This window comes from Poecilia reticulata, linkage group LG2 (assembly GCF_000633615.1).
Source record: "Poecilia reticulata strain Guanapo linkage group LG2, Guppy_female_1.0+MT, whole genome shotgun sequence".
NCBI classification, from domain to species: domain Eukaryota; kingdom Metazoa; phylum Chordata; class Actinopteri; order Cyprinodontiformes; family Poeciliidae; genus Poecilia; species Poecilia reticulata.
This window is the reverse complement of record NC_024332.1, coordinates 12,293,419-12,317,181: the sequence shown is the minus strand read 5'-3', so window position 1 is coordinate 12,317,181 and position 23,763 is coordinate 12,293,419. Positions and strand designations below refer to the sequence as shown.

Below are 23,763 nucleotides of genomic sequence, written 5' to 3'. Positions count from 1 at the left end.
CTTTTTCAGCTTAATCGGCTCTGATCGGTGACCGATCACTCAAACTGAAAAAAAAAATTCAGTCTATGAATTCCCCAACCAGTTGGCCGCTGTGATCTTCTATCGTCTCTACAGCCAACCTTCATGCCTTTTTATATTGATTTTGTGCCATCTTCCCAACTTCATTTGACATTTCAATTTATTTGAAAGTCTTTAACTTTTTATGCTCTCAGGAAGGATGAACTTTGACCTTCCAAAATAGTCAAAAAGGTTTAAAATAGTTTCGCCATTGCACAATACTGTGTGTACAAAGTGTTTGTTGCAGAAGCATGTCATTAAAAGGACAAATTCTTGGTGCTAACCGTTGAAGTTGCTTAAATAAAGGCTACAGAAGCTCTTCATTTAGATTCATTTTGGCATTTAGTGCTTATTTATGAGGAAAAAAAAAATATTGCTTTGTTGCTTGTCAGTGTTGGGTTTTTAGGGAAGTTGGTGGAATTAATCCAATCAAGTTTCAGGACTGATTCCTGATTGCAATCCTGGAGATGGTAACAGTAGTGCTGCTGAGTGGTTGGTTGAGATGTCAGAGCCTTGGATTGTTCGTTTTGATGAATTTATACACTAAAATGCAACATCAGCATTGGTTTTTTTTTGTTGTTTTTCTGATGTTTTTTAAGTTCATCTTTATTGCTACTTGTTTTGGTAAATGAAAAAAATTTTTGAAAATCATTTATGACTCTTAAAATTAAGCTAAATGACATTTGACCAATTGGCTTAAAACTTGAAAGTAAACGTTTAGGTCTTGAACTGGACCGGGGACTTTGATGTTTCTTCACCTCTTTGGGACATAACACTAAGAGCAAATACTGTTAACCCTGCCGTGGTCATTTTGATCCCATGAGATTTTTGATCTCTGCGCAGTCTGGCAGGGTCGCACTGATCCTACATGCGATCAGTGTGTGTGTTGTTTTGTGAACTGATGGTCTGACGGAGCAACGCGGTTCCCTATCCACTGTCCGACCATGACATCTGCTGCGCTAAGTAAGTTAGAAGGTTAATAAAGGTGACTCTTTATTGTCACTGAGGGTATATAAATGATAATACCCAACACTTCTGTTGTAGCCAGAAAACTCATTAACATGCAGGCAACACATTTCTTCAAGTTGATCAGCTCTCTGTTATTTATTTTCCAAAAACAAAAATTATATTTGAACTCATTTGCACATTTTGGTTAAATAACTTCCATGTAATTGAGTGATCTGGTTGAAAGGAGGGTTTGTTTGAAGCTTTGTGGTTGCAGAAGCAAATGTGCACGAGAATTTTAYGTTGGCATCATGCAAAATAAAAGCTGCATTTTGGATGTCATGAGTTTTCTCTGGAATTAAGATGCTTATCAATGCTGCGACTAAACTGGCTGGATTCAGGTTTTTGTGTTGCTATGGTGACGTGCATGCTTTCTATCGCTGCAATCCGCTAAACCTCATTTCCTCAACTTATGAAAAACAAACGTCTCTCTCATGGATACCCCACCAGGCAGGTGACTGCTGCTGTTTATCCGTTGTCATGGAAAGGGATGAGCAGCGGGTTACATGATGCCACCGGAGACTAAACAGAACTGAGACACAGGAGGTTTGATGGGATGGGGAAGTGATTACTGCCAGACTGACCAGACTGGACTGACTAATCAGGAGCTCTGCTGGCTTCATGGTAAATTTGTGTACGGTGCCTTGAAACGGCACCCACCCTTTCAGCTTTTTTGCCTTTTTTTTTAAATTTAAATTTGAATTGATTTTAATTGAGATTTTACATTATAGATTAACACACTTTTGATTAATTGGAAAGTGAGCAGGATTCAAGATATTCACTTTATCAATAAAGTATTGATAAAGTGAATATCTTTATTCACTTTATTAATAGTGAATAAAGTGAATAAAGATATTCTTTACCATACTTTACATTATGGTAAAGTAAATACCATAATACATTATGGTATTTACTTTACCATAATGTAAAGTAAATAATAAAGCATGACATTCCTCATAAAGCATGACATTCCTCATAGAGTTGGACTGAATAGATGTGCTTTTACGGATCAGGAATATTGCCACAGATACCAATCTAGAGTATCCCCCCAGTATCGATACCGGTATGGATATTGACATCAGTTCCTCTGGACACTGCTTTTGTGTTTGCCCTATGGGCTAATTTTTCTGCATGTTCTGACCAAGTTACAGTTTAAAACTGGTAGCATCAGCTGAGCAGTTGCGGTGGCGTTGAGTGTCTATAATTGCAGAACTGCTGCTAGAAGAAGTGCAACAGTTTGCTAGGTTAGCTCAGGTGTGTTAAACTGTGACAAAGTTCGAGAGGCATGAATTATTTAACAAGCTGCATCGGCATCAACACCTACGGTTTCAGAACATGCTTTGTATTGCGAATGCCTCCTAAAAATCCCCCACATGCACCAGAAGTCAGCTTTCACGCCTCAATGAACCCACAAAGATGGCCATAATTCAGATCTAGGCATCTAAATGCGTCTTGCCTACAGCTCTCTCCCTCAAGGGCAGAGAGGATTTTCATTGGGAGGGAAAAGGAAACCACCTCGGTTCTAGAGACAATTACACAGCCGCAGTAACTGTCACGATGTTGGCAAAATAACTCAATCAAAGAACCTGAACTAAAGGAGGAATGCTTTCATGCGCACTCTCATCACAGATGCGCAGCGGTTCGACACGGTGCTGTTTACTGGAAGCACACTCGCAAATCCATCCATTCAATCACACGAGCATGCAGTAACTGCCATCTTGATGCTACAAAATCTGTTTTCCATCAATTAACGTCAGGCGCGCCGAGTGGCAGCATGAATATTTATGAGGCGTTTCCAGGGCGATGTTGCGTAACTTTGAAGCTGTTTATTTTAGACACAGTTGACCCAACATTGTAAAAAAAACCCCAAAAAACCTGATGTTCTCCATGTTGTGCGTTATTAGCATAAAAGCTTCGTTTTTTTTGTTGTCACTTTTTTTTCCTTTTAGCTTTCTTCAGCAGTCAGTTTACTTGTTTTCTATCTATGTCTATCAGGGGTATAAAACCTTTATTTTCATATCAAGATCAAAATTGTTCTCAAAGGCCGGTTGTGCCAGAATGTATTTATACAGCCCATTAACAAACTGTTACAAAATATTAGTAAGCAGCTGTCTGCATTCAGTAAGTACTTTTTGAAAATAAATAATATTCCTAATCTTTTTAAAACAAAAAACTTAAAAAAAATTAATAATTAAAAAAAAAATTCCAATCAAAATTTGTGAAGCAAATTTTTAGAAACATTTGCAAGGAAATTTTGCAATATTTCCACATAAGCGTGATGTTAAATGTGACTTTTTCTTACTCGACGTATCAATCACGGACCAACTTCACTTCAAGTAAGGCTGAAGAAATACTGCAGGTGGAAGCTAACAGTCACTTAAACACAATGTTTTTGATCATTTTTGTATAAGATTTTCAAAACAAACCCCATCATAATTATGTATTAGCGTGGGAAATGTATATGTTGATTCTGCATGAATTTTTGTGAACACAGAATTGCAAAAAACTGGAGGGACTGATAGGCTGCATTTAGGCTGCATTCACACAAGCCCTGTTTAGTCCGCTTTAAACAAACGCCAGTCCGTTTGCCTAGAAAGTCTGGTTCGTTTGAGGTCTGAACACGCAATCAAATTCTGCTGTGAACCAAAAATTTTACTCTGGTATGCCTATAAAGTGAGGTGTCGGTTTGGTTGGAGTGACCTCTGGTGTAGATGCTAGCGGATCGGAGACTGCTCCAAGAGCGGGAAGCATTCTGCGTGAAAAAAACCCCGAACAAACGTGTGAGTGTAGCACTAGTGGGAGAAACGACTCGTGGTGTTTTACCAAAGACAAAAGAGAAATCCTACAACCGCTAAAATCCGACACCACTCCATTTTTGTTTACATTTTGTCAAGAAGGAAGTAGCGCTCATGTCTTCTTCTGAGGTTTCTGTGTTGTTTCCTTCTGTGGCCCTTAGTGCAGCTTCATCCACAGGCGAGGGGGTGAACAGCTTTTCCAAAAGGTTTGGTTAATTTGACACAAAGAGAACTGCAGCAGCCTTGAATGTAACAAATGATGGAATCCAGCATTGGTTAACCCACTCTTCCCACAGCGATGTACACTCACCTCTTTTCCTTACAGGACAGTCCAGACACACATTTTACAGCCTCACATTGCTACTCCAACCTTTTTTTTTCTTTCTCCCCAGACTTCTTTTTAAACTATATTTCCAATTCTACTTTTACTGAGACAGATCGTGTTACTGCACTGGTGCCTAGACCGACGTGTGCACAGTGCAGCCTGTGCTTAATGTCAAACCAGTACAGACTCTGAAAGCCTCCAGACACCTGCAGGTTTTCACACTCAGGGTTTCCTTGCTGTGTGAATGTTTTTCACAGGAACAAAGAAAGATGGACCTTTTCATGAGAGACTGTGTAACTGGGAACTTGGAAACGATTCATGTATTGTACAGTGCCAGTTCTAGAGATGTAAAGTTAACATTTGCTGGAGCCAAGCTTTACTGCGGCACGTCATTAAAATCAAAACCATGTGTTTTAAGAAGAAATGTACCGATCTGATGTTAATGTCTGTATTGGTTCCGATATTGATAAAAATTCTAGATCGGATATCGTAACAGTGCCAGATCTGTAAGGGCAAATCTATTCAGTCTAATCCTATGCTAATCCTATGCTTTGTGTTCTTGAGCAGTGTCATGCTATATGATCTATTTTGCATTAAATTTAGAATCCCTAATTGCACTTTCTGCACAATTTGAAAGATTTGTAGCAGTTTTTTTTACATGCTTGACCAAGACAGTAAACCTATTGTTTCAGTTTATCATTTATTTTACTGTTCTACTTCTAATAGCACAGATTGAACAAGTGAAAGATGTTTTTACATGTCTGACCAAGCCTGTGAAGGAAATTGAAGGTTTTTAGGTGCGCCTTATAGTGCGGAAAATACGGTAATTCAATGTCTGTGTTTAAAAAATAGGTTTTTTTCTGTATTGGATCGGTGTTGGCCGACGACTGGTTGACAATTAAAATAATCAGCTATATTTTAATTTTTAGTTGACACGAATGACTTTGTAAACATTTGAACACCTCTGTGATGAGTTAAAGTCGCATAAGTAAATATCCCAGATATGTGTGAAAGCCTGTTATCCCCCAGGTTCAGTGAAATCTCACGTCTTACACTGTTCTACATTAGCATTAGAATCATATCCTGCTATTTTGTGGGTTTTCCTCCTTTTTCTTCAACACCAAATATATTTGGTTTTAGCTGGACTTTCTTTAAGTTAACTTTATGATGCACCAACATGAGGTCAGTTTCAGTTTACAGAAGTTACAACCACGGTCTGACTATCTTCCACCTGAAACCCACATTGCTTTAGTCTCCAATAAACTCCTGCCCTAGTCCTGCTTATGTTTTTACGCTGAGCCAGTTGTCTGAAGTTCAAGGCAAACGCTGGCAGGTTTGTGCTTTAATTTTGATACGACTCTTTGATTGTTTGACTTAAATGAAGCACTTAAAATGATCAGTTTCCCTGGTTTTACTTTTTACAGGTATATGTTTGAGTAAAATGAACATTGTTCTTTTATTCTATGAACTACTGACATGCTTCTGAAATTCCAAGAAAATATTTAGTATTTATTACTAAATATTTTAGTAATATTTAGTAATATATACTAATATATACTAATATATTACTATACTAATATTTTGCAAATGAAAAATATTGTCATTCTTGTTCTTTTGGCAAAAATGAGAAATGGTCAAAAGAACAAAAAAGATGCAGCGCTTTCAGACCTCAAATAATGCAAAGAAAACAAGTTTATGTTCATTTAGAAACAACAAAACTTAATGTTTTAACTCAGGAAGTGTTCAGATATAAATATTTGGTGGAATAAGCACCAATGAGGCTCAGTGCAGTGGCTTCTTCATTTTGTCCAGAGCTGAATGTTCCAGTGCTATTCCATTAAATCAAATGGCATTAAAACATGCAGAAAAATGTCTTTCAGTCAGGATTCCAACCCCTAGTAGAAAACTGTTAAATATATTCTCAACATTCTGCATGTTTGTTCAGATGATTGTTGTTTTTTACAGAAACTCTCCTACTGTGTGACCGTGAATGAAGTCAGAACATGGAAACACAGTCGGTGTTGTTAGTTTCCTCTGCTCTGACATCACTGCTGCTTTTACAGTTTTAAATAACAGACAGCTATTCAGTGGAGATGACAGACATTAGAGATGTTAATGCAGGATGACACTCTCTACTCTTCTTCCTGATTAGCCACAATTTTGATCAGAAACTTATTATGGATGGGCTTTGAAGACCCAGTGAAGACTACGTCCTGGTGTTCAACTGTTTTTATAAAGGAGGGAAAAACATTATTTCTATTTTTATAAAACAAGACGACAAACCGACAGTCCCTACTTATCTGAATTACAGATTTGCCTCAGCAGAAACCTCATCATGTCTCTGGGAAGCATTGCTGTTGTGGCTTCATGGTACCTGTGCCGTTGAGTTTTGCTTACATTTTTAGCAGAGCTTGTTCAGGATCATAAAAACCCCCCCAAAAAAACAAAGCTCCCCGGACGTTGCCACAGCAACGCTGTCAAGACAGACACGTTTCTGTCTCGGAGGGAACGCTTCGTCTCCCCAATCACTCTGCCTGAGTGCAAGGCTACAAGCTCTCCCCGCTGCCGCAGCGTCTCTTTGAAACGTCCGGCGAGTGCCCTGATTGATGTGAACATGAAGGCATCATTAGGTCTGAGCGTCTACAGCTGCAGCCTCGTATCAAACGGGAATCTGTTTCACCTTGTTTCATAAAAGCGCCGTGTACACTACAGCTTCCCTTACTGCGTGTGACTGGTTATCGCTCTGTGAGCCCTCCTCCCCCTTTTTCTTTTCTTTTTCTAGATTTGACCAATTTTATACGGAATCAATTTTCATAATTTCTTGCTTCTGCTTATTCATTTTATACCCGGGGTAAGTTCTTAATCAAGCATATCTGCTCATCATGACGCAGCACTAACGGCTTATTTCTGTGAGAAGAAAATGAACAACTTTTACCATCATTGGAAAGTGGCAACACAAAGAGTGAACATAATAATTTATTACTTTCTAAYTTAAAAACAATGGGACTAAAGCTGCTTTCACACTGCAGGTGAATTCGACTAAAATCAGATTTTCTTTTATTTTTGTTTGCTTGCTTATGTCCGTCTTTTTCCTTGACATAAGCAAAGATCTCCGCCTAGCATTTTCAGAAATCGTCAGGGTTTCCTCATCCACTTAGAGGTTGAACCTTCCCCAGCTGAGTCCACACAGATCTCAGCAGGTCTTCAGTTCCTGCTCCATTTCCTGTGTAGGTCACTTGGAAGGTCGTTAAAACATCAACTTACATGTTTGCTTTCAAGTGACAGTCCTAAGTGATTGTGACACCGCAGCTCTGAAGCATTTGTTTGTACAAAACTATTTTGCACACGGATATAAATTTAGGCCAATAGATTTCACTGCTGCTGTTGTTACTGACATATGTAATGTCGAGACCTATCTATAAGGTAATTAATCATGTTTTATTTTTCTTTAACAAACTAAAGCTTCTGGTCAGAACCTTTGTGATCATGTGTTTCTGGTACGCCTGTAAACCTGACGTACAAGTGACATCCACAAATAACAATGGAGCACAAATCTGCTTCTCTTGGCCCCCTGGGGTTTAATTTTTGCTTCCAAAAATGATCTAATTGGATGCTGGAAAAGACCAGTGTTGTGCTAATAGGAGTTAGCAAAACTAATCAAGCCTATAATGGCATGTTGATGCTAAACATGTGGCAGCTAGCACAGATGTTCCCAACGCTTATGTCAGCGTCCGTAGTCCACATTTCTAAAGAAGTTCTATGAATGATCAGTTGTTCCTGAAATACTTGAAAGTTGAATGAGTTTAACGGCTTTTCGTACCAACTAAAGGCCAAATAACCTAAATAACAGATTAGAAACAATAAATATCTTTGTTGTTCGGTTCACATTCAGTAATTTAGCATCAAAAAGGGTTTTTGAATTGAAACTGTTGCTTATTTTGTCGCTGTTCAGTTTTTGAATAGCGACTTGGAATGAGATTAATTGTGATGAATTAATTACAGATTCTGGAATTAACTGGATTAAAAAGTTTGAGTTCCACCACTAGGAGGATGCAAATGCATCACAGCAGCTGAGCTGTGAGCTTTCATAAAAAGACACATTTTTGTGAATATTTTGACATTTTTCTTTCATGTTTCAACAAAACGTGACGGTGCAAAGTTTTGGAATATTCCTAATAAAAGCAAATGATAAAGCAAACAAAAAACAACAACAACAAGCAAACTCCAGTCTCTCCATACATCTCTCTTTTCTAGCATCACAAGTTTTCTCCTCCTACAGTGACATTTTCTACCACGCAGCACAAAAAAATAAAAATAAATTTTGTACACGCTTAGTTTTTTCCCCAGACTTGGTAGAAATTTTGTGTCCCTTTCATTTGATGATCTGTCTTGAAATAAATAGCAGGAAGGAGACTCTCATGGTAACGGTTGCAGACTTGTACTGGGCAAGTCTCGTTTCTTTTTCAGATAAGAGTTTTCAATCATGAAAAGGACCTTTCAGCACCGCTCAGGTTTGTAGCCAGAAAAGTATTTATTTGAAACATTTAGCTCCAAAGCCACAGATTATTAACAGAAGTTTCACGGCTTTAAGAGCAGAGAGGAGGAACATGATAAATGACGTCTAAAGCTTTCTCCCCCGCCGATCTCCCGGCGTTTATCTGCAGCTGTGTGTTTAAGTCCAGCAAACGGCTCAGAGAGATTCAGAGCCGCTCTTTCCCTCCGTGACCTTTAACAGAATCGCACAGCGCCGTCGTCCCGCTGTCACCTTTGCCGTGTTTGTTTTTCATTACTGGAGTTACATCCTCACGGGACGGAGCAAAGTCAACAGCCCCGGGGCGCGGCACCGCCACACGGAGGCGCAGACGGGTGCCTCGCCGTCGTGGCGGTCCTCGTTTGTTTTCATCTGGACTCATCTTTCCTGGAGCCGACGTGGATCAGTGAGGCTCGGTTTCCCAGGAGGAAGTGATGGTTTTGGGGCTTCTTTTTTTTTTTTCTTCATAATGATCTGAAGTAAAAGTGGGTGAATTTCATTCTGCTTTACTGCAGCGGTCGATTGCTTCAAGGAGCATCTCAACAATCGAAAATGGCAAATAGGAAGTTCTTTATTAAATGTTTATCTCCAGAAACGCTCTTCTTAAAGCCGGTGCACAAAGTGTTTGTTTGTAGAGAACGCAGACAGAGTAATTTCCCACAGGGCCTGAGATTGTACTGAGAGATGAACATGGAAGATTTTTGTGTTAACATTTGGGTCTCAATCTGATATTAATATTTGTATTTTTCACAATGTTGGAAAAAAAATTGTGGATTGGGTATTGATGCCCAATCCATAAGAGTAGATCTAGTCGGTCTAATTCTACGCTTTGTGCTCTGAGAGCATTATTTTATTATTTATTGTATATCATTTTACATTATATTTAGAATTATATTTTATTTATTTAATTATATTTGGAATTAATAATTACACTTTCTGAACTGTTTGAAAAAAGGTTTGTTTGTTACGTTTGACCAAGAAAGTCAACCTTTTGTTTTTGTCAGTTTCTTTAATTTATTTTGGCTGATTAAACAGATTAAAGTTGTTTTTCCATGCCTGACCAGGCTTGTGAAGCTATTGGTGTATTTAAGTGTGCTGTACTGGTGCAGAGTTAAAAAACTAATTTGTAATTCAGTATGTTTATATCTGTGTTTAAAAAAAAACAAAAAACATTCAGTTTAGCTCTGTTTTTCCATATTGGATCGGTATGGGCCGATACTAAATCTCTGATATCGGAAGTGAAAAAAGTGGCTCGGTGCATCCTCAAAAAATTTTTGACAGTAAGTTTATGTTTTTTGGTGTCTTGAAAATGAGGCGTTTCAAAATCCTCCCGATCGTGAAGTCACATTTGATGGACACCGTGCTTGGACACTGCGCTTGTTACCTAGCAACTCCAGCTGAGCTCCAGCACATTTGGTCAGCTGGTTTTACTGCTGTCTGCTCTGTACAATGGCTGCTGGAAAAGACAAGTTTTTATGTTGACTTAACATCCAGAAACCACTTACTGCACTCTTATCGGTTGCGCAGAAGGCTCCACTTCTGCTTTTCTAAGATGTACAATCGGCAAACTCACCGAGTGACGGTTAGGACTTACCTTCCTGTTTCTCCTTTCCCCATACAGGGAGGAGGAGGAGAGCCTACGCAACAAGATTCGCGCCGACCACGAACGAGCGCTGCAGGAGGCGAAGGAGAAGCTGCGCAAGTCTCGCAAGGAGGTGAAGGCCGAGATCCAGACGGAAAAGGCCAAAGTCATCGAGGACCTGAAGAAGAAGGAGGCGGGGCCCAAACCCTTACCGCCCGTCCCCATGCCCAAGGTCGTCGGAGTCAGCGACGGGGAGCCGCCAGAGGCGGACGCCAAGGAAAAGCGGGATAAGATCAGAGAGGTAAGAATGTCTTTGTTGGATTTTGTGGTAATGTGTTAAAGCGATAACCTTCAGCGTTTTACTGGGAGGTTAGTTGGCAGACTGAAGCTTTGGTAGTGAAGAATTGCCGGATGATTATTGTGTTTTAGATTTTCTTTTCTTATAAAGCCCCCAAAAAGTGTTGCTCTCATTTGTATTCAGTCTTCCTGGGTCAATACTTTGCAATTTTTCTCCCTGGTTTTATTTTACTTTGAAACATGGCTGAAGCTCTATCAGACTAAACGGAGAATATTTGTGGACATCAGTTTTCAGTTTTTTCTGCAGAACTACAACGTTCCTTTATAGCTTTGCCTGTGTCCTGCAGGGTGAACTGCTGCACTAGTTTTAAGTCATTCATGTTTTGTCTTATTTCAAGTGTTCAAAGATATTTTGCAATAGAAACTAGACCAGAAATCCTTAGTAAAATTGTGTGTTTTGCAGTATATTCTGGAAAATACAGTAGTAAGGAAAACGGACTACTGCTCTGACTGGGGCACCCAGTTTGCTATGTCATATAACTTGTGTCAACGTTGGGGTAAGTAGGCCTACTCGCACTTTTATTTAAATTTTTTTCCCCCCATTTATTTCTCTCAGATGAATAATTGAAAAAAAAATCATATCATTTTTAAATCCTCTTTTCCACTGAATCTCCACTCTGGGATTGACGGGCATCTAATGAACGTTGCTTTCAGAGTGGTGCGGTGCGGTTCAGCCCCAAACCTACGACCCACAGAGCCAGAGCGCATCTGACTGTACGTCGCACGCTTGAATTCCTCCCGTCGCCTGCTGCCCTGTCTCCAAGCCAGCGCCTGGTGAAGGCCGCAGCGGGACAGACAGACAGTGCATGTGCAGAATGCAGATGGTGCTATCTGGTGCTGCTCTCTTTAGACGCGATGCCAGCCCCAGCGTACCTCTCTCCTCTCTGCTCTCCTTCCTTTCCCCCCTCTCTCTCTCTCTCTCTCTGTCTGTGCAAGTTTCCTCGCATAATTTCCTCGTGTCGTGTCTCATGAAACGGCACTCGGAGTCGGAACGCTCGCTGTGGCGAGGAGCGGGCCCTCTCCTCTCCAGAAACTGCCTTTGTCTCTAAAAGCCTCTTTTGTTCCCTTTCATAATTGCCATGCAGAGAGAATGCCGTACACCCCCAAATGAGAAAGAATGAGGCAGCTGTATGGGCAACAGCGCAGCACAATCCTTCCCCCTTCTTCCCCCTCCTCCCTACCATCCTTTCCTGATTGCCTGGCAAATCCAAGGAGAAAGCCTCATAACACGCAGCAGAAGAGTCTGAGTGAGTGGAATATGGGAGCCGTTCCTCTTTCCTATCCGGGTTGCAGGCTGCTCTTTGGCTCGCATGTTGATCAAGTTCAGGGAGATGATCCAGCATCGATAAGCTYGTCAGCGTCGCATCCAGATAGAAAGCAGTAAATCACTTCCRTGGAGCAGAACCKTCCTTTTCAGTCATGTGCATTTTTGGTGGCAGTTCATAGCACAATTAGGTAGGGGTGCACTGATTGATCAGCTGACCAATTTATCGACCAATTTATTTATTTGTGAAGCAGATATTATTCAACAATCTGATCTACCTTAACAAATGTCTAAAAGTCAACCACTGTTGTCTTCTGCTCTCCTGTGAGACGTTTGACCAGCAGACCCTCCCACCAGCTCATGTCTGCACGTTCACAGTCGACTGTTGCCAACTTAGCAACATTTCAGAGAAATGTTTGATAGTAGCCAAATCAAAACACAACTCTTCAAAACGATTGTTTTTATGTCACCAGCAGCTACAAAGGTTGTAGTTAAACATAATTTTGTCATCAGTACTGATATAATTGAGTGAGATAGTACTGCCTATTTGTGATGTATGATTGATTTTTTTGTTGATTTTTTTATATAAACATTCAATAATATTGTTTGCTGTCAGAATAATAGGATTTGCAACGAATAAACTACAATGTCAATGAGATCTGTTGTAGTAGCTACTCAAGCTAGTAAATTACATACATGAAAGAGAAAATGCTAAGTAACTCAATTCAGTTTTTTTTAAAGATTTTAATGCTTAAAGTACAAAAAGTTTAAAACGGCACTTTAAATCTCAAGTTTCAATTCTAAAAATACAGATGAGAAATAAAACACGTTGACTCGATCTTTTAAATATTAAAAAGCAAACCTCAATTGAACCATTAGCCAACACTTCCTTTTATGTTATCATTCAGTTTTAGTCCCTTTAAAGTATGAAAAATCATTTTATTCTCCACATCGACCAGCAGGTACATGTAACATTAGCCAGAAATGATTTCCTCTTACATGTATAACCTGCCTGATTCTGTACTGACAGTCACAGATAAAAGCTAGTTCTTGACAAAGGGAACATAAACGTCGCCTGTTAGTGGTCATGAACAAACCCAGTGCCTGTGGTGGATGTTTCCTGTTGGTGTTGCAGCAGCAACAAACTCGTTGCTTGGCTCTTTAAGTATGTAATGAGACAATATGTTCACCTCATAAACAATGGAAGTTTATGATGGAAGACACAATATTATTTTAGACATGTCCTTGGTTATACCTCAGTGGTATAATAGTTAGGTTTTGGTTATTAATAACATTATTTAGGTTTTATCAGTGCTTTGGTTGGTGATGGGCTCTATTTTAGCCATTGCTAATGCACACTATGTAGGGTAATGTCTTGTCTAACTGGTTGTGCACCACGTGGGAGATTAGTCACATCCACCTGAGTACTCCTGCTGCTTATACATGGCCCTTTTTGCTTTGGAAATTGTGCTTTTATGCCTTTCAAAATGCATATTTCATTGACCGTTCAGGAGAGAGGGGGGGATCCTCTTTTATGATTTTTAGAGAGTCACAGTCTGCTTTCTTGTGTTCTGTTTCCAGTGTGACTGAGAGGTTTCTACCTGAGAATAAAGAAAGCTTGTTTGGAAGTGGGGAAAAATCTGCAGTGGAATAAGTGTAATTATTGATGCTACCAGCTCTATTAACCTGTCGCATTATGAAATATTGTTGGCTCAGAGCTAAAAAAAAAAAGAAAAAAAAAGTGAATTTGCATGTTTCTGTTACATTTTAGCATAACTGAGAATTTCTAAAATGAGATTTTATTTGAAAATGTACACTGGATTACAAGTATGAACAGGCATAACATTATGACCACTTACAGGTTGAGTAAGTTGAATTGTCAATTTCTTTTGACAATTTTTGGTTGTCCTTTGCTATATCCTGACCAGAATCAGATAAAATTGGAGTGGTAAAGGACTTGACTCTATGAACACAATGAGAATTGAGTTTGTTTTGTAGCACTGTGTCCTTTTACTTCACATCGCTGCTTTGGGAACATCATGTTTTGTGCTTTTCTGCCACATGACAACTATTTCGAAAGCATTTTCCTCTGAACATTTTCTGAAATCCCACTAAATGTTGTGAAAAGCAGCCCAAATTTTATCAGCCTGCCCAAAGCTGTATTTCTTTTCTAGCCAAATGTGTTCAAAAGCAGCCCAATCTGGCAACACTGTTCACCACAGAAAGTGTCTGCAATTGGCGCCAGAATCAGAGCTGGTTTATTGAACAATCAATGCAAGAATACAAGATCTAGCAAATATTTTAGTTTTCTCTTATTTCAAGAGTAGTAGCTTATAAGTAACTTTTCAACAAGCTGTAGGAGTTTGTTTCKAGTAAAAAAAAAAAAAATTGATGAAACCGTAGTTTTGCTGGCRGCTCATTTCACTTTTAACAAGGCATTTTTCTCATGTTATGAGGGAAGTAATCTGCCAGTTGAACTACAACTTTTTATCAATATTGAGGAATTACTGACTGAAAGCAAACTTGTATTTTGCTTAAAAGTTGCTTGTGAGTTAATTTGATCTTATTTAAGTCTGTGTAATAAATCAAAAACAATATGTATTGTGGTAAACTCATGAAAAATATCAATCAGTAATACATCTGATGGGATATTCAATAATTTCCTCGGACTCTGATCCAGCATTCTGGGAGGAGGTAGGCAGAGGAGAAAGATTAGCTGCTCACAGCTAGTTAAATACAATGAGTGGCATCAACTAACTCACTCACTCACTCTTTGGTTACCTAGCAACAACCTGTTAAAAATAACTGGTTAAAAATTAAAAAGAGYGTTGTGGAGTGAAAACGAGCAGGACATCTCGAGAAAATGTGGATGAAACGCRAAAGTTCTCACCACCAGTTTGTGCATCATGTCAGATACTTAAATCAAACAAAAACAATCAATAATTATCTATCAACTGACATGAAATCCTTATATCGTGATACGTTTTTCAACCATATCTTCCAGTCCTGGTCTTATTTCAGTTGTATAAGATATTTGTAGTAGAAACTAGACCAGAACACTTGGTAAAGTTTTGTGCTTTTGCAGCGATGGAACAAGGTCACCTTGTCTGATGAAGCTCCTTTTCTTTTACTTCCCCCGGATGGTGAGCTGTGTGCATGAATCACCTGGGATTCACATCTGATCGGGATGCACTACAGGAACAAAARGAATCTGGCAGACATACAKAAGCACTGTTAAAGGCCTGTTTGTTTCAAAACGGACAATGCACATCACATAATTTGCCAGAGTTAGCCATAAAGGCTAGCTTTCATCTGTAGTCCCTCAAAGTACAATCAATAGAAAAACAACACATCACAGTGCAATACAACTTTACAAGATCCTTCCCAAAAAAGAGAATAATAATAAATAAAATATTGTTTTTTGTTTGTTTTTGTTTCTACTAAAATGAGTATATCAAGTTACACAAGGAAAAACGATAAAAAGCTACATTGCACAGCAGTTCACCACAATACTGACGACACAGAAACAGAACAAAAGTAAGAATCACATTACTCTCTCTTGGCAGTACAATAAAGCACATTTGGCCTCCAAATGACCCCAGATCTCAATCCAGTTGCACATCCGCTAATGTGCTGAGCAAACGAGCCGTATCCATGGAGACCACCCCCGAGCCCACATGTTTAAAGGACTCGGTGCCACATAGCACCGCTCACCTTCAGGAAGCARCTGGAGTCCGTCCCTCTGTGGGGCCCAGCGATCACCGTACAACGCCTGGTCGGCATCGTGGGAGAGCAAACGGCTCCAGAAACACTGAAGTGGTGGAAAAAAGAAGAAGAAAAAACAGTTTACAGCAGCAGTGATCTGATCAACCTTTTGCTTTTATGGACATCCTGCTAAAAGTTTTCATTTTTCTTCCATTTTGTGGTGATGGAGATTTATTTAGCTTCTGATTGTCTCTGCCATTTGCAGGCTGCTTGTATCGTAGTTATCGTGACAAAATGCTTCATGGCAGCAGACTGTGGCTTTTTTTTTTTCTCCTCTCCCGGCTCTTTCGAGCAGCTGTGTTGTGGCTAAGCTGACAGAAAGCAGAACTTCCCAGCCTTGGGTTTCATTGGCCATTTTATTTTGCAGGTGTGCAGCAATTGGATTCACTTTAGAGGCCGTCTGATTGGTTGGAAAACACAGATTTCAGGTGTGCCTTGCAAACAACAACAATGGCCTTGCGAAAGCACAGCTTGCCTCTATGAATGTATGAATAATGCTTATTTTTATGTTTTTTAAGTTGGCGCCTTATCCACAAACAAATCTGGAGTTGCATTCCACAATAAAATTTGTGAATACGTGATTGTGAAAGCCAAAATAAATMAGACATGTCTGTAATTTTTTTGATTTATTTCTTTTTGAAGGGGCAGTATTATGTAACATCGACTTTTTTGAGCTTTACATCACGTTATAATGTTATTTCCTCATCAAAAACATACCTGGAATGATGCCTWGATTCTTTCATCCATGTTTGAGAAATCTTTTAATCTCCATGGCAACTGAAAACGCCTTAGTGGACCTAGCCTCGCCTCGCCTTCGARGACATAGCTCTTCCTTGGAGCTGCAGTTTCCAAACTTCAGAACTTGGACCTGACAGAGCAGCACTCCTCCACAATTCCCCCATTCAACTCCTACAAACTAGCCAGCTGGAATTGGCAAACACCTAGTAGAACATCTGATGAGCTCGTTCAAGTTATATTGAGCTGGTAAAAATGCTGTTAAAGGGTTAATGGAAGAGCACCGTATCAGAGCAGTTTTCAAAGAGACAGAGGCCCAATTTCAAAGCATTAAATCATGAAGTCATATTTTAAGTAATATTTKATATGTACAGCATATTTATAACAGCTGATGGTAACATAGTTATTTGATTGTGCTATAAAATGACACTACGTGCCTGGAAAATGCATAATACTGCCCCTGTAAATAGCTTCTTACATGTTTGTGCTTCTCATTCACTTCTGAATAAATTTTAAGTGTAGCACTCTGCACTAACCCATCTGAACCTAACTTGACCAACTCGATTAGTAATTTATGAATRGTTAGAGGCAGCTTGTGTAGCCATATGGCAGAGCTGTTTTATGAGAAACCCTCTATATACATAAAAAGATGTGATGGGAACAATTCCTTTGCGGAGCGCTTTTCATCAGGGCTTCTCTTCAATCTGCACTGCTTTATTTTTTTTATGTTTATGTGCTTTTGGAAGTGCCAAATCCTGATTAAATATAATTTAGTAAATAAAGAAGTCTTCTTTTCCCAACATGAATTTTAAATGGAACATTTTCACCTTTATAGACCCACTCTGATTAAGTCTGTCTTAGTGAAGTTATTCAGCCTTCCCAAAATTRGCGGGTGATTATGGCTAATTGCAGTGCATAATCGCTGCAAAGGGAAAGGGGGGGGGAGAAAAAAAGTCTATAAATGATCCTGGTTGGCTCATCAGGAGGGGGGCGCTCTGTTGGAGCTCCCTGGAGCTTGCCTGTCGATTTGGCTCACCGTTCGCTCAGCTGTGACTTCTGAGCGAGAAAGGCAGAGATTTACAGATTTGCGGCTGGCGCTRGAGCATGCGCCGCATCCCCACAGAGCTATGGACTGTGGCTGCAAAGTCCAGATAAATGAATGGCCGAAGCAGTCCCATCTCTGCACAGCATGAAAGGTACTATCCAGAGCTGTCGGTGCGTGCGGAGACCACAGTGGTTTCCAATAAAAGAATGAGATATCTGCAGGGAAAGATATCCACATCCTCTCCTTCAGCCCTCACACCAAGCAATCGTCAATCACTCCGTTTCCTTTCTGCTTGGGATTCGTAACGATGTTTGACCGACGGCTTTGAACATTACTCCATCCTGGCTCTATTTGTGTGTGTGCARCTATATTTTCATCCATCATTGTGTCTTTTATTCATTCTTCATTTACGCTTTTCACATCATATTTAGCAATTTCCCTTCTAGTTGTTTGGGCTTTTTACCCTTTTCAGTCATAGATTATTGCTGTGTGGCTCCTTAAAATGTACACTTTTATCGTTCATTGTTTTTCCAGGGGAATACTAAAACAATCTCTTCTCATTTAGTCACTGCAAGGCTCTTTTATTTAGTTGGAGAACATTAAAGGTTTCATCTAGARACATCCTGTTGTATTAGTCAATTGTCTCACAACTGAGGGATAACAAAATAATAGAAAGTAGGGATCCACGATACATCGGTATTGGCCAATTTTTTTTAACATATCGGTATTAGTCCAATAAATAAAACTAGTCTAACATTAACAATCAATATTTATTTCTGCTGAACAGATGGGATGATGAACTTGGTCATCAAAGGGCAAATTGCAGTAGAGATGATGCTACTTACTGTCTGAAGAAGTTAGTCAAAGACTTGRGTGGCCAAGTCCAGTACTAGAGATCCTGCACCTTATGGATSAGTGGTTCTTAACCTTTTTTGAGGTCCCGAACCCACCAGTTTCATATGAGCATTCACTGAACCCTTCTGTAGTGATAAATAAAATATGATCCCCCCCCCCAAAATTTAAGACAACTAGAATCTAGTTGGGTCACCCCAAGATCACCAAGTCTTCTTAAAAGGTAGAGTCTCTGAGAACAGTTCTTCAAAACATAGTCAGTGTTTTCAGCACAGTTGAGCTGACTGTCCAGGAACGACCCAAGGTATTTAAAAGTTGCCACAGTTTCAACAGGCTGGCCATCGAGAGAAACTGGAACCACTTTAAGATCTTTAGATCATTTAATTAGCTCTACATTCTTAAGAGAATGAAAAATTAATAATAAAGACTTTGCGGTATTCTGATTTAGTAATGTAATTATATTAGTTGTGTTACCACCCCCACGCCACTAGAGGCAGTAGCAACCCCGAAAAGATGCGACTATAAGGAGCAGATTTAGAAGTACACCGAAAGCTACAGAATTTGGTAAAAACTGAGCTTTGCTGAAGTAAATAAAGACTCAAGTTCAAATCCATGCTGAGAGTGGAGCTCCTTCAATCAGTGCTCCTCCGCAGCACTGATTGGCTAAGCAATGTAACGTGATCCTCTGCAGCAAGTGATGGCAAAGCGGGRCGCGACTTTACACAAGTGTGTCTTTACCTCCGCGGCAGAGGCTCCGCCGAACCCCTGAGACCGACTCATCAAATCCCTGGGGTTCGATCGAACCCAGGTTAAGAACCACTGTTATGGATGTATCCCTTTGCCAAAGTAGACTCAAAGCCATCGTGACCTAGTCTTCGATTAAGAGGAAGACAATGGATGGTCGGATGAACAATAGTCAAGCCTAAATGATCAAATGGAGCAGTTTGATTCTAGGGTGTTTAGCAGCCCTCTTGCATTTGGCTTCTGGTAAGTTGGGCTGCTCACAAATTACGGARGTATATCCATAGTAGGAATTGGCGTTTGGGGTGGATGGCTGCTTTTTRTTCCCAAAAACTCAGGTACAGTATGACTAAAAGTACCAAAGTAGAACGGAGAAGCGAAATGACCAGGATCGAGGAATGTCAAACTCTGCTGTGGTAAACTCTAAGTGAACAACTGACATCCTTCTTGGAAAATAATTTCCTCACATTTCTGTGCTACTTCTGATTTGGTGATAAACATGTCGCTGGTGCTAACAAAAGCTAACTTTGAGTGTTCTTCAGTGAGTAACAACTTCTACACCGAAAAGTGTTGTCAGCGGGACTCWGTAGCACTCTTCTCTGATCTTGACTGATCAACAAAGAATTAGATTTTTTTAGGCCAACTGCTCATCAGTCTGATTAGGGTGAAAACTGTGATTTTCATCACCAGCTGGATTTCCCAGGCATCTCCCATGTTTTTGTGTGAAAGTTTCACTGTATTAGACTCGCCTTAGACCTTGTTTAGAGCCCATATATCTTTAGTAGAGTATTAGGAAGTAAGAGATGGGCTGTCTTTCGCTGGAGAGCTGCTACTTGATCCTTTCTGAGGGTGTAAAATTGGGAGAGTCCTGACTGTCGTTAGTACAGGGCAGAYCTAATGAGCACCACCAATAAGAGCTCAGGTGATTGAGAGAGAGTGACATTGCATCTGGCAGAAGACTGAGTCCCCCTGCGGTTGGCGTGTTCCCCCTCTGGGCTCCTGCCTCAGTACAACAGCTCTGCCTCCAAATCGGCTTTCTCTCTCTCTCTGTTATTAGGCCAATAAAAGGACAAAATATGATATTCGGTAGGATTTCTCTTTGGGTGAAATCCCAGCATGCATTTTTGCCGTTTTATAAGTACGTGTGGGGGTTTTTTCTGTAAAATGTGTCGACATTTCTGCACCTGGACYTGCTGAAAAATGTCTTCTTGCTCAAAATGTAGAAGGGAAAAACTTTCCCAACATGCCCAGACAGTTTTATCAACTAAGGTAAAGTTTTCTCTCTTGACAAGGAAAAGAAAGTCATCTCTTGAATTCTACAACTTCGATAAGTTGTTAGAGGAAAGAGGCACTGCAGGGAACTGTGAGCCTGTGATTGATGGTGGACATTTTCTCTGTTGGGTGTAATAGATCAGGGATTTCAGAGGACGACATTATCAGGGTATATTGATTGTCAAGACACTGTGTTCTTAATTTGCTGGAGGAAATCTTAGACGGAGAGGGAGAGACCTTCAGAGTAGTAATGATGATGATAATCGCCCTTTTCAGGCTGCCTTTTTTTTGTTTTCAGATTCCACGTTTTGACCTCTTGTTATTGCTGAGTGCAGAGCATAAAGCCATCAAAAGACAATTCACTATGCTGCTCTGACTGAGGCACTTAACTATAGATGTAAAGCTTTTAAAATCCTCTAAATCTCAAATAATCAATTCATCTATTTATTTTATAAGGCATATTTTCCTGTTTGGTTTGTTCAGACTCATACAGGTCAACATGAAGTGGTTAGCATTACCAATCTGCCACATTGTTGTGGCCCGCAGTTCTTTATATGCCTGATTCATGTTCTTGAAATTTGGAAGCATTTGTTTCTATACAGCTCTGTAACGATTCCTCCACAGCATTTCAATCAGGTTGAGATTTGGACCTCGATTGGATCATTGGAACACATTTGCCTTGTTTCCACTGAGCAGCACATGGGTTGGTTGCGTAGGCTGTTTCGTGATCCGGAGTATTCAAGAGAGTGATTCCACCACAAGTTGGACTCTCTAGACAGACAGAGTTGAACCCAAACCTTATGTCATAGTACTGCACCAACAACCGTGACGCACTAGGAGGTGTCGCACTTAACGCAAGACCTTTGATTGGCGTTTTTCTGTTCACCAATCAATGGGCTTTGTTGGGCGATCTCGGTACCGTAATATTGTCTGATAAASCTACAAATGAAGGGGGCCTAGGAATGGTGTGGTAGAGGTCGGTTGCCGTCTTTACAATGGAGACAGACAATGTAGCATAACCAATCGTTAGTGCCTCAGTGGATATGTGGCAATTGATTCTTTTCTTTTTCGTGGATTTTCTCCAGTTGTTTTTTCAGAAACCTGTCCTGTATCAACAGTGAAGCTTTACCTTTCAAATGGGTTCACATTTAGCTCACTAAGATGATGCGTGGTTTGGYTTTCTTGGATGTCTTGTACTTTAATCTCTAATTTACAGTTTCTCTGAGGTTGGCACAGTTGGATGTTGTAAATTTGCCAGAATATGCACTCCTAGGAAGACTGGCAGCAATCCTAYTTGTTTCCAACAGGACAAKGTTTCTCACTGTGKAACTGTTTGAATTGTTTGGAAATGCTCTTATGAACCTCTCCAGATTGAACGTTAGCAACATTTGCTTCTCTTGGCATGCTGTTAAGTCTTCAAAGCTCCAGGATGGCAAACTGCTAACCCCCACGTCCTGCTTTTTTCACACTTAGTCCGCTTATCAAGTGTTTTCATTTGTAGCATTCTGCTTTTGTATTTTTTTTTTTTTACAGCTTTTCCCTGTTATCTAGAGCAAGGAAAGGCTTTATTTATCCAGTGATTTATTTAAACTGTTTTGAACCAGGGTGATAATAGATTTTCATTATTTACTCATCACTCAAGAGTTCCAACGAAGATCTCCTTGGAAGAAAAGAATCTGTTTTTAATAAGGACTTTGGCTTAATATTCACTCAGTCATGCCTGGAAGTGGCAGATCTCTCATAACGTTGTGTAATGATGCCAGTAGTTTTTATCAGGCCAAATTTTAATCRGCGTCCAGCTAGAGAAGCCATCAGCAGATTGAATTGAGCAGGACAGCGGGTATATATCATGGTGCTTCTATCGTGCAGTTACAATCCCACATTTGTTTTTTGATTAAAACTGTTCAGAAATGCTAATGTGCTCCAAAAAAAAAAAAATACTGAGCCTTTAGATTGAGAGCTGCTTGAAACCAGCCAGCACGGACTCCGTCACTGCCTCAATTTCACTGGGAGTCTGTTGCTACCCTTTGCTTAAGTGCTCTGAATGTATTTACTGCAAGAAGCAATTCACRTGTCACTCTCTCGCCACCCCTGTGCATCTTGTGAAAGAGCCTGGCCGCTAAAGCCCAGATAGGAAGCCTCCAGGGGTGAGTCGGAGGGAGATGAGAAAGATGAGGGCAGARGGGGACGGGGGCTGTAAATCAGTCACAGTGACTCCGGAGGTCGGTCAGAGCGCCACATAACTCCAGCTCAGCTCTTCAGCTCCTCACACATCCAACGGCTTGTCAGATGGATTTTTCTTCCTCCTAATAACCGCCCGAGTAACGGCCTTGGTTTGCAACTTTTGGTTGGATTTATGAATTTTCCCCGGCCCCGTGGTTATTCGTGCTCCATACCCTGTGAATGTGTCTGTGTATGAGTGTGCGGCACAAGAGGAATACGTGGGGGTTTAAGTCATCGCTGTTCCTTTGGGGAAAGAGGCTGAAAATTCTAGACTGGCCTTCATTTCCATGTAGCTCATGCCTTACGCTGAAGTTCTTGCCTGGTTATGCTAAGTTGAGGATTACCTCCTAGTTCTGCTTGAAGTCAGCTGAGATCTCATTCATGTTGAAAATGTGTACATTTCVAGACTGATCTGGTATTCAGGTATTGTTGACAATGTGCCTGACCTATAGGGGAAGATCTATTCAGTCTAATTCTATGCTTTGTGCTCTGAGTGACACCATGCTTTATTTTACATTAAGTTTAGAATTKTCTGAAYTTTATTCAGTTGTTGAAGTCAAAACAAGGTACATCAAGTATTTGTTGGTGTGTTTGTATTCTGAGGTCAGCATTACATTTTWGTTTTTTTAAATGTAAACAAAGCAAATTTTTTAATTTATCATTGTTTTGTAAACTGATCACCAATTGGCGTTGATCAAGAAAAAATAGTGCARTTTGTAGAATTGATTGGTGAATAGCGACACTACGTAGTTTAATGAACACTTATTGAGAACTAATTTCATAGCTATCTTTAAACATGAAGCTCTTGACCTGTAAATTTTTCCTGCGTTGCTCATTTTTACCTCCAATTCAGTCTGCAAGTTTCACTCCTGAAGAATATTTTTAGCAAAACAATCAAAATGTTYTTAGAGTTCATAAGATGAAGTGGGGCTACTGTTTTTCATYCAGTGCAGCGCCATCCATATCTGTGGCTTCTTACTCTTTCAGCTTCATGAACATCACCCGTGTTGGTGATGGAGGGAACTAAATTTCGCTCATCCTGACCTTAATAACATCAGGTCACCCATGGACTTTAACTTTTCTGCCAGTCAGCTCAGCTGTCCAGCGTTGCTTTATTAGATTTATGCAGGAACTGAAAAACCTTTAAGAAACCTGTCTCTGAAACAAATGCTATATTCAATGTAAAAGTAGGCGTTTCGATAAGCTCTCATTGG

At 40.0% G+C, this 23,763-nt stretch overlaps 1 protein-coding gene across 3 annotated transcripts in view; it reads left to right on the top strand.

Annotated features, from left to right (window-relative positions):
* Window positions 1–23,763, top strand: part of man1a2 (mannosidase, alpha, class 1A, member 2) — a 118,211-nt gene that overhangs the window by 16,522 nt on the left and 77,926 nt on the right. For all 3 annotated transcript variants that reach the window (XM_008431260.2, XM_008431269.2, XM_008431280.2), the window contains exon 3: window positions 10,335–10,596. In XM_008431260.2, the coding sequence (XP_008429482.2) occupies window positions 10,335–10,596 (262 nt within the window). The remainder of the gene's footprint in view (window positions 1–10,334; window positions 10,597–23,763) is intronic.